General features: G+C 38.4%; 2 protein-coding genes across 2 annotated transcripts; both read left to right on the forward strand.

The window, feature by feature from the left end:
- The first annotated feature begins 422 nt into the window (after positions 1-422).
- Positions 423-4,383, forward strand: LOC143362290 (uncharacterized). Its single transcript, XM_076802324.1, has 4 exons — positions 423-604; positions 1,763-1,882; positions 1,942-2,117; positions 4,272-4,383. The coding sequence occupies exons 1-4, from the start codon at positions 464-466 to the stop codon at positions 4,381-4,383; spliced, it is 549 nt and encodes a 182-aa protein (XP_076658439.1). The 5' UTR covers positions 423-463.
- A 332-nt stretch (positions 4,384-4,715) lies between these two features.
- LOC143364277 (lysosomal acid lipase/cholesteryl ester hydrolase) lies at positions 4,716-11,654 on the forward strand. Its single transcript, XM_076804713.1, has 8 exons — positions 4,716-6,134; positions 6,213-6,411; positions 7,486-7,600; positions 8,939-9,182; positions 10,021-10,185; positions 10,261-10,348; positions 10,435-10,580; positions 10,993-11,654. Exons 1-8 carry the CDS (start codon positions 5,955-5,957, stop codon positions 11,143-11,145), a joined length of 1,290 nt encoding a protein of 429 aa, XP_076660828.1. The 5' UTR covers positions 4,716-5,954; the 3' UTR covers positions 11,146-11,654.
- Positions 11,655-11,924: the final 270 nt, after the last annotated feature.

Genomic DNA, 11,924 nt, shown 5'->3' on the forward strand with positions numbered 1-11,924 from the left:
AAAAAATACTTAGTTTTATATTTATTTAAAAAATTATGATTAAGAGTATCGATTAACTTTTGTTGGAAACATTACTCTGCCAGATTATCCGAAATGTTTAAAACATCCCCAGATGGCTTCTTTTGGGTCACTGAGATCGTGGTTGGTGGCCCGTCGAGATTGAATTGGTAGGAACATTTGAGTATTTATTCCAAAAAGACAAACGCGCAGAGCATGATCGTAACATACTGGTAATCAAAGTGTTTCATATTTTTCTGGCGGTGTCTAGAGCTCACTAATCAAATCGATCGATTCCGAGAACGGAGCTCTGTATTTCAACAAATTACGGGCAATTTCGAAAGACAGACGAGCTGTCAGAAAAAATTAAGATAGAAGGAGGATAGCATGAATACAATATGCCACCGAGGTGTAGTTAGATGATGCATCAGAATACTAGAGCAGACGTTGTTTAGCATCGGTTGAAATGGAAGTATTTCAAGGAAACTACAAAATCTATCAGTCTGTGATGTGTCTCTCAGGTCTGTGGCCCTACGATAATTCTATTTTAACAAGGATTCATAGAGTCGCCTTTACTCTTGTTTTATTGGGATGTATGGTGACTCAGGTGATGAGATTCAATTCGCTAAAAGACGTTAGAATAGGTTTGATTGGATCTACCTAAGGTTCCCTTCGAGTGTCACGTGATTTTTCTAAATCATTTTGAAATTCGATCAAATAATTTTCTAATGAAATGATTTTCTAGTTAAGTAGCCGGGTCTGTCTTGCTTAGAGATCATAAGTTGAGACTTGTAATTTTGCAGTAAATAAATCGGAATTTGCACTCCAGAGTCTCGATAGTCGTTGAATCAACACTTTGTCATCCAATAATTCGAATTTCAATAATTCGTGGACCCCTAAAACACAACAATGTAGCTATTAACTGCTAATGTAATCATTTCACATGCAAATAATATACAGGGTGGCCCACATAACTCTGAACAGCTCAATATCTCGAAAACTATGCAATCGATTTTAAAGTTCTTAGTCTTAAATTGCATGGAACTGAAGGGCCTTTCTGACTACATAAACGTGAAGTGGCCTCCCTTCCCCTTTAACGGGGGAGGGGAGGTACCTTTGTAATTTTAAATGGAACCCCCTATAAAATGTTACATATTTAGATTCTACCGGAAAAAACAAGTCAATTTTGTCTGAAACATTTTTTTGTCGGATACTTCCATGATGAGATATAACAGTTTGAAGTTTCGAGTTGTAGGTACTTGAAGCGCTCGGAAATAGCGTTATGGAATTATACGCGCTTGAGTCCTTTGCTTATTCGTGAAGAAACACAAACAATAATATTTACAATTCTTGAGTTTGACTCACTTATCTATGAAAACGTTTTCAGTTTAGAGCTGTTATTCAAGCAGTAACATTGTGATTATGGCTACTTTTGACACAGAAGTGAATATGTTATTAACGTTAGGTGAATGCCAAAAAAATTATCGGCGTGCAGCAGTGATGTTTTTTGAACGTTATGGGATCAAAAAATGTCATGCAACATTTCATAATTTAGAAAAGCGGCTTCGCGAGCACGGTGAATTGTGTACAAAATTGTTGTGTTATGTGGGCCACCCTGTATATTGGTCGCACATATTATTAATGTAACAATTTTGGCTATTAATTCTCAAAAATGTACTACCATCTATCTTTTACATTTATTCCTTTTTTCAAAGAATTCGATCGTCTGCGTTGTTTTGTGAAAGGTGTGTGAAATACTTTTCAGGTGATGACGATAAAAAATGTAAAAATGTCGCTGAATGAAACGATTGGAATGATATCGTTCGGTGGGCAATTGTTATTATATTTTATACGATATTCTACGACTATTTGGACCTTTCCAACGGTAAGTTAGAGAATATTTTTAACAATCGTGATTATCTAATTCTTTTCGTATGACTTCAGACGAAATACGTGCTTGACAATATGCAAAACGATTTTAATATGCTGAAAGATCCCATCGAAGCAGAGATGTTGTTAAAAGATTCTATTTTGGCAAAACGCATCCTGATGATATACATCGGTAAGGATATTCGTGGGAAAATGCTCTACGGCATTTCCCCGGGGGGAGTCGGGGTTATGTGGGACTGCCCTTGGGGGAAATCCCCAAAGCCTACCCACTAAAAACCCACGCCCACCTAAGCTAAAGGGGAGGTGCCTGGATCACGCGAGTACTCAACAGGACACCTCCCAGCTATCATCATACCCCGGGGGAGGGGTTAACCTCCCCCACTGCTTACGCTATAAGACCCCGGGCGGAGGGACCCGCCCGGTGTCCCCATCCCTGGAGCCTTCGGATTGGGCTTCCCGAGCCCTAGCTCGGTCCACCCACAGCTCCCGGAGTCTTCGTGCCCCGCTCGAAGCCGGTATCCCGAAGGAACCAGCCCCGGCCGAGGCAGGAAGACGCCGCCACCGGAAGGAAGGGCCGTCGGCGGCGCGATCCGGCACGCCCCGACCCTTCCTTTCCCCACAACCCCCCACGGATCCCCCTCCCCAATCGGGGAGGGACGGACCGAAACTAATCCGGGGGTGTCGTCCTATCACGGGGAGAGCTATGCTCCCCCCCGAGTGCCCGGGTCAGCTCACGCCCGGGGCCCTCAAGTTCGCCGCCCCCAATGGTGGGGGCATAACAGGGCGCGGGGAAACTCCCCGCGCCAACCCCACTCCGCCCCCACCACTGGGGGCACACGTTGACGCGGGGAAGACCCCCGCGCCCTCCCGCCCCTCGCCGCCCCCCTCGTGGGGGGCACACGTCGACGCGGGGGTCGTCTCCGCGCCAACACACTCCTCGCGGAGCCCGGGTCCCTCTCCCGGGCCCGCTCGGCGGCCTCCTTCTGGGTCATTACGACTTCACAGAAGGAGGCCACCGCCTTCCACGACCTCACGCTGTCGACCATGTGGTCGACCACGGTCGACAGCGAGAGGTCCCACCCTTCCACCGCGGCTCTAAGGACACGGCGCGGCTCAGCCCAAGCTGGGCACTCCTCCAGGGTATGCCGCGCCGTGTCGACATCTTCGCCGCAGTGGTGGCACTGCGCAGTCGGCTCCCGCCCCATTCTGTGCAGGTACTCTCCGAAGCAACCGTGGCCGGAGAGCACCTGCGTGAGGCGGAAGGTCAACCTTCCCCGCCTCCTGCACCATATATAAAATATGGGCAGGAGGGCCCGGACAATCGGACGTGTGGAGGGCGTTAACAGCGCCTTCCACTCCGAAAAACTTTCCGTCCGGGCCTGGCGATTCCGGCCCTCGAGCTCCAACTCCTCCTCGCGCGTGAGTTCCACCCCCGGCGGGCGGCGGAAGGAGCGGGCGATCTGGTATAACTTCGCCCGCTCCGCCGCCACCACAGTGAAGGGTGGAATCACGGCGAGGAGTCCTGCCGCCTCGGTGGAGATGGTGCGGTACCCCCGTATGACCCGCAAGGCCAGCCACCGCCGCACTCTTTCTAAGAGTTTGCGGCTGGGCGTGCTGGCCTCGAGCGAGCGGTGCCATACGGGGGCCCCATACAGGGCTATAGACCGCACCACCTCCATATAGAGGCGGGCATCAGGTGCGTCCTCGACGTCAACTATCCTAGTGGCTCCCCGATTTCGCATTGGGTGCGTCCGCGTACCTAACTAACAAATTGGAACCATATTTCTGGGGTAACAACACCTCGCCGGCCTCTCGCGTTGCTCGCAGCCCTGGCTCGTAACACATCAATCAAACAATCATTATATAATCTAAATTATAATTTTTGTAAACTAAATATATGTTACACACGTTCAAATAAACGAGACTCCCCTTTTGGGAGTGAAGCAGATTGGAAAATTCGGAGAAATGTTACCCAGATGTACGCATTACCCCATCACTTTCTAGACGAATTTTCGGTATACAGGGTGAATCACGAATCTTGATCAGTTGAGATTACTCTGTTATTAGCAATCCGATCGAAAATGTTTTTATCAGCTTTTGCATGGTTTCAAGAGAGCTTTAACGTGATTATAAAACATTCTTTGTCAACTATTTTTTTGTTTTTTCAAGGTCACCTTGAATTTTTTGCAAATAAACATATAAATTTTTTACTTTTATCTGTTAGAGGATTTCAATACGAATTCGGTAAATATCGAAACATAACTTTTTTTTATCTGGGTCGAGAAAAAATTAAAAACTTTGTATTACAAGGAGTATCATATTCTACGCCGTTGTACTCGTTCCAACGTTGTTGACAAATCGAAATTTACCAACCTTAATTGTAGCGATGTTGATACCACATCTGAGTACGATACATTATCGGCACTTCATCAAAAAGAAATTAAAGCTCATTTTCAAGAAATGCAGCATACCTTTGACCATTTAGGGTACCATTGATAAAATAAGGACCAATTATCCAGTTCATATCTTTTCTGTTCATATCCATCTTTTAATAGATGACTCGCAATTAAAACCTTCGTAATACTACTCGGTATGGTTCGGTTGTAAAAAGTCCGCATGGTGTAGCGTAGCTTATGACATTTTTTACAATATATTCAAAGATCGGTAAAACGGCCAGAAGAAATCGTAGAACAATTCTCAAGGTGTCATTAGGAAGGTGAAGATTAAATCTTCTAACTACGGTAGATTCATTCACGAAAAAGTTTTTTCAGTTTTCAGTCTTCAGTTTTTCATCTGCTATATCATACAACAAAATCAAAGCTGAAAATGAATCATGCGTTTGGAAAGTATAGTCTTCAAGCTTTAAAATAAGTCTAGGTTTGATGCTGTACTATTTCTTTTAACGAAATTACCACAGTTTAAACATCAACAATTTTTCAAAAATCGGAAAGTCAGCGTTCAATTACTTTTTGAATCCATTGCGTATTAAATATAATTTTCTGTAGGCTAATTTTAGGCATTTATGACAAAAATGAGTAGGTTTAATTTAAAGCAGTAAAAACATTGAATACTGTTATATTTTTTGAACCTATTAAACATGCCAAGAACGAAAATAAATTTCTATTTCGTTCCAGTTTCATGCAAATCAGGTAGAAAATTTTTATTTTGCATAATGAGCAAACATATTAAAAAATTAATAATCAATCATATTAAAGAAAGATAAATATACTGCTAATTATTATACATCTGCTGTATTTATTCGTACACAATGGCTATAATTCATTATGATGCAATGGATCTTGCTTTGCGTACAACCACCCTCGATTGCGCATGCAGTTTTCACAATACCGTCCGAGGTCAGGTTCTAAGCGATAACAATGGGTTTTTTTTCGTAGCAGGTGTCAAGGGTACTACAACGTAAACACAGTAGGGTCTAAAAATGAATATAAAGATCGATCACATCGAAAAGTGTACCGAGAGTAATTACCCTTAATGAGGACACCTCCAAAATCAATAAGACTAAAAACTGCCAGTAAAATATTAAAAGTGGAAACAATGGAAACAGTTTAATGAAAAGATATAAATCCAAGATTAACAAAAATAACAATGCCTATGTTAAACATTTTCCTTTCTTCGGTAAATTTATGACAGTTCATTATTATAGGTTTTCGCTAATGACATAAATATTGATGCGACTATAAATATACGTAATTTAAAAAAAGAGGTAACAGCGGTTATAAAAGGTTAATGCAATGTGATAGCACGAAGATACTGTTGAGACAAATAAAATGGCGATGTCCTTAAAATAAGGAAAGTGGAAAAAGTGGAGGTATTGTAATTTAACAGCACAAGGAGTTATTCGAGATAAATAATTTGAGGCAACGTCTAAATTGGCAAAGAGAAAATTAGGGTAATTTCGATAGAGCAATGTCGTGAATGACAGCGAGGGTGGGAGAAACCTTCTCCTTGAACGGTTCAATTTATCCGTTCCTACTGTACTTTCCATTTGCTACGCGACGCAATTACACGCTAAAGGTCGGGAACACAGGATAAATGAAACATGCACCATGAGCAGCTGCTCAAGCTGCCGTCTCCTATATAATACCCACGTTTCATCTTCACCGATTGTTTTAAACATGATGCCGTTCTTGCGCAGTCTCGTCGTTTTGCAACTTTTTCTGTCGAATACTTATTTCATCGCCGCGTTTCATAATGAAAAAAGTCATCCAGACATTGAACTTATGGGAGTGAGTTATTTTACTAGGTCGTTTCCTGCGTTATGTTTATCTCCGATTACGATTTTAAAAATATTTTTATTTTAATAGCCAGAACTGATACGGAAATACGGTTACCCGGTGGAAGTTCATACAGTACTTACGGACGATGGCTGCATTTTAGAAATTCATCGTATTCCCTATGGTCGACACGATAAGGCATTCTCCAGAAGGCCACCGGTTTTGGTGCAGCATGGCTTAGGCGGAAGTTCCGCGGATTGGATTCTCTTAGGACCATCTAACTCACTAGGTAATTAAATACCCATACATTGTAAGATTTTAATATGTATTTTCATTTTATACTTTATCACCTTTTCTTTGCAACGAAATAAATCGACTGTGGGTTTTATGCACTTATAGCGATCTCGAATCTCCAGAATATAATTAAACAGATACGTTTGGTAAAATTTAAAAAATTATGACCACTTGTAAAATAGTTACAAAACCGAATACTGTTTGTATTTTACTTTCGATACAATAAAATCTTTGGTACGGTAAACAAAGTTTAATTGATACTTATTTTCATTCATTCGATTATAATAAATAATTAATTGGTCGACTCATTTTAACTTGCAGATACTAGGTAATAATATTTCTCATACATTAACGGTTTCAGTAAATTAAAATTAAAGATTACATTATGTATTTTTAGTTACATTCTACACGCCATTATGTTTTCCACACTATATAGACGCATCAACTCTGCAGTCTAGTAATAGGAATGAAAAAAATGTTTAAATATACTAATTGGATAATTACACAATCATAGTATTTTGTGTCATTTTTTTGTAACAATGCGAAAGAGTCACATTGAGTCAAGTTATTTCTTATATATACGGTCTTTAAAATTGACAAATTCCGAATTCGACACATTCGTGAAGATTTCCGAGTTCTTGATGAATATACGTCGATTAACAAAATATACTCACATACATAAAACACACGTAATTGTAAACTATTAATCAAAGTAATTATACACTTACACTTAACTTAAAACTTCGTAATTAGTTTTTTAGTCTGTTTTTTAGAAATTGATTGCCAATTTGTACGGGGAAAGTACAATAGAATTATGTTAGAAAGTTTCTTTTACCTATCAAGGCGTGTCATTATTTTTTAAATGTCGCTATAACAAATCTATAAACTTTTATTGCTCTGTTACAGTTCAAAAGGCGGTTTAATGGTACCAACGGATATAGAAAGATACTCGATAATGGCGGACGACCTTGTACCGTGCGATGACCTACTGTTATATCTATGAACACGCTCTGAATTTCAATTCTAAAGCGTCAAATAATTTGTAATTGCTTTATTTTGCTATTTTTAGGGTACATACTAGCTGATGCGGGATACGACGTTTGGCTCGGGAACAACAGAGGCAATATTTATTCGAAGAACCATACGACAATGTCTACAACGGATCGCCGTTTTTGGGATTTCAGGTATGCCGCTCGCGCGTATTAAACGGCCTGCAGAGGATACGATTTGTCGTGCTTCGCGTTGTACGACAAATTGGACAGAGACAGTTGCAAAAACAGATGATCGCATTCAGTTTTGCCTCCAAATGATCGTACAATCGCAAGCACGTCGTTTTGCAGTAGATACGTTCTCGCGATGACAACGATCATGTCAAAAAATACAGCAGCCTCATTCATAATAATTATACTAACAGAATGTGAAGAAATAAAAAAGAAAAGAAGAAAACGGTATAACAATTGGTCGCTGCAACGGAATATGTATTCTCTCCTGAAGTATCAACAAACGATCCCCAGTAAACAATTTTCTATGAATTTGGCACCAAAATTTGTTTATAGATTTCTACCCATTTGTTTTCGCATTATGCTCGATATTTGAATGCAAAGTTTGCAGCCAAAGTTCGATGCTAAATTGAGGTCAAACCTTGGCTTCGTTATAGAGGGCATGTCGGTCGCACTAAGAGCGGACCTAACTTTGCTCAAGAGCAAATATCGAGCAAAATCGGAGTAAACCTTTCTGTAGGAGGGAAAACGGAATAACATTATTGAAAATACGTGACACTTCAAATTACATAATTTAGAAGTTTAAATAAAATTCCGTTTTCCCTCGCACAACAAGGTTTACTTCGATGTTGCCTGATATTTACACTCACTTAGAGCAATGTTAGGTCCGCTCATAATGCGACGGACCTGCCCTCTATAACGAAGGGAAGGCCAAGGCCTCAAGGTTTGGATTTGGTTTGGCCCAAATTTGGCATGGAATTTTGCCTGCAAACTTTGCACTCAAATTCCGATCCATCTGGTTCCGCATTTGGCTAGGAATTTGTCGACAAGTTTTGGTGCCAAATTCATACAAAATAGGGACCAAATTCTGCTCCAAGCAGGGTTTGGTACCAAATAGACAAGCCTTTTACTTGCAAAGTGTGATACAAACATTGCGCAAAATTTGCTTGAAACAGCATTTGGGTAACTAGGGATTTGATGAAATACCTGACTACGGAGAATACGACCGTAAAAATTAAAAAGATACAGATAGACGAAAGTTGCTTCAACAAGTCGCAACATGTCTACAAACCTGTCGCACGTTCGACGGTGTCGCACGACAGATTTTTAGCATGCTTTACATGCATACGATACGACCGCGTTGCACTACAAGTTGTACAACAGCCTCACGAACGGTGCAACTGCCATTCAAACGGCCGAAGCAACTTCTGTCCTACAATTAGTTGCACGATAAATCGTATCGTCTGCAGGCCAATTTATTCGTTTCAACTTCCATTTTTGAAATGCGATATGGCTTTTCAGCTACCACGAACTTGGCGTATACGATCTTCCCGTAATGATCGATTACATACTCGGCCGGACCAAGTACGAAAAGCTTTATTATATCGGACACTCGCAGGGAACCACTCAGTTTTGGGTGATGATGTCGCAAAGGCCAAACTATAATGGGAAAATTGCTTTGATGGTCGGCCTTGCTCCTGTCGCTTTTACCGGGAATTTGCGCGGGCCGATTACAAAACTGGCTAAATTAACATACATGGGTGTGGTAAGGTCTACGTGAATTTTTTTTCGATTGCGTAAAACTCCCGCAACCGATACCAATTACATTCCTTCCGTCCTTGAAACACGTTGTAGAAAGATTTGAAGAATTTCACAGAATTACGAAGATCGTCTCCAAGTATCCTCGCGTTGTTTACATACTTTCAATTTCAGCACAAACTATGAATGTTATGCATTTATATTGTACATTCGTGCTTACAAAAAATGGTCAGTTGTGCATCCACAGCTTTCCGAAACTGCACATTAGAGGCGGTACTATCCTTTATCTATCTACTCTTACAAAACAGTTATTTTATTTTATTGTAATTACTGACTAGAATGTTAATTATTTGAGCGTTGCTGTGCCTAGTTTCTTCTTTTTAGAATATTGTTCGGTTATTTCAACGAATGTTATTTAATCTTCATTGTACAAGCGTATAATAAAACGCGAGTATTTGTAACATTTCTGAATGTAAAAATTACTGTAAACAGAGGGGGTTGACAAATTATAATAATTAATGAATTTCTGTTTAATTCTCGTTATTATTATGGGTGCCTAAGATTGCAACTTGAAATACTTCGAAGTTTCGATACGAGAATATTTGCAAAGAAAAAACTTGTTGTTCTAAAGAGTAAATGTTGTAACGAAATCAATTTTGTTAAAGATCCATATAGCGGGAACATTAATCGATACGGGGTATAATTTCCTGGAAACAAAGTTAATTGTTTATACTCAATATAAAATAAATAGTTTTTGTTAAAAGTTTGCTCATACCATTAAAAACAAGTGAAATATATTAAAAATTAAAGAATTTACGTAAAGAGTCGTTAATTGTTTTTTATAGAGAATCGGTGAAAAGTTCGGTTATCCAGAAGTGCGGACACGTTCCAGTTGGGGAAAGTTCGTGACAAATCTACTTTGCAATGATCAGACACAATCGATAACGCCGTTCTTTTGTAGTAATTTTCTCTTCTTCGTCGCCGATTTTAGCCAGTCAAACTTGAGCGCGGTAAAATTGAATGTTAATTAACGAATTCGACAATTGTTCAGCTGATAATTCGCATAACTTTCAAATGATTTACAGAACAATCTGACGGTAATTCTTGGTCACATTCCGGCGGGAGCTTCTTGGAAACAAGCGGTCCACTTCGGTCAGGGGTATATACAAAAAGGTACTTATATGCAACCTTTAAATAACGAAGCTTCAAAACTACGAGACGTAATCAATTTTCTAAAAAAACGCGAATGAATGTTTTAGACTACTTCAGACAGTATGACTACGATAGTGAAGAAAAGAATTATCGGTTGTATAATTCTTCAGTGCCGCCAGAGTATAATTTGAACAACGTAATTGCTCCAGTTGCACTTTTTAGTAGCGATAGAGATTCACTAGCGACACCAAAGGTATTGAAACTTTTCATTGTATGAACATGGGAAATTATAGGTGTGTAAAAATTATTAGACTAATATTGACAAAATTTTTAAACCTCTGCTATTTCTTTTGTAAATGATGTTTCATTTACAATATTTGTTTGTTGGTTTGACACATGAAAAATATTATATATTTTACAAAGTTTTGTTTAAAACGGGCAACAATATTCAAAGAATTCAAATAAAACGAGCGATCGCTTCACAGAATTGTCCAATTTATGAATCCGTAAATGATAATTATTTTCCTTCATTACAGTTTCAAGATATTTCTGCCAAAATCTAGGAAACTATAAAAGAAAACATTTAATCTAGTAATTTGCATACCTCTGTAAAATAATACAAAATGATGAGAATACTGTTAATAAATATCACTATATTTCTTTAGGACGTTGATCTTCTCAAAAGAAAACTTATTAATGTGGTGTACCATGATAAATTATCTATTCAGACGTTTAGTCATTACGATTTTCTATGGGGAAAATCTTCTGTGAAATTCGTATTTGAGCCTATATTAAAATTATTGGCAATCTATAAGTAAAATGTCGTTATACCTGACAAAAATGAGATGAATGTGACACAAATTAATTTAATTAATAATTAATAAATAGAATTGAATAATAAAGCTATAAGCCGACAATTTTCGGGTAAAGAATTGTGTACTTACATGGTGTATTAAATTGTAAAGTTAATTTATATGCAGCTCTTAAGAACTCATTCCCAGGATTTTTTAAATATTTTATTATAAATAAAATGCACTACACAAAGTTTTGTTTTTGTTTCAATTATAAGATTAACTTTCAATTACTAACCGATACGTATTGGATACTATTACGTGAAATTAATAACTACAGTATTGTACAATCTGTTCTCAGCCAGGGATATTTTAACATGTTGGAAAACTAAGTTTCAAGTAACAAAGCATAAATCGCTTTAAAATTCCTTTCATATATGTAAACGATAACAAGCATTTTCCTTTCTTATTTTGAGCGCTAACAGTAGAATATTTAAATAACATAGTTCTCATTTTATAATGTATTTCATAGCCTTTACTTGCAGTAAAAACTATTTTCATTAATATATTTTTAAATATACTCTTGGAACTGCCGCTTGGAACATACTTTCTGACACACGAAAAATATTTCTTTTATAATTGATCATGAAGAAATAATAAAAATATAAGAGCAACAACCTCTTAATTCTGTTTGGAAAAATAATAAAATAATTTAATATTTTTATTTTGGTTTTACTATGTTATAAAATAATTACGTTATATTGTACATTTAAAGTATTAAAATTCATTATATTCTTTTATATAGA

The sequence above is a fragment of the Halictus rubicundus genome, chromosome 2 (genome assembly GCF_050948215.1).
Source record: "Halictus rubicundus isolate RS-2024b chromosome 2, iyHalRubi1_principal, whole genome shotgun sequence".
In the NCBI taxonomy this organism is placed as follows: Eukaryota; Metazoa; Arthropoda; class Insecta; order Hymenoptera; family Halictidae; genus Halictus; species Halictus rubicundus.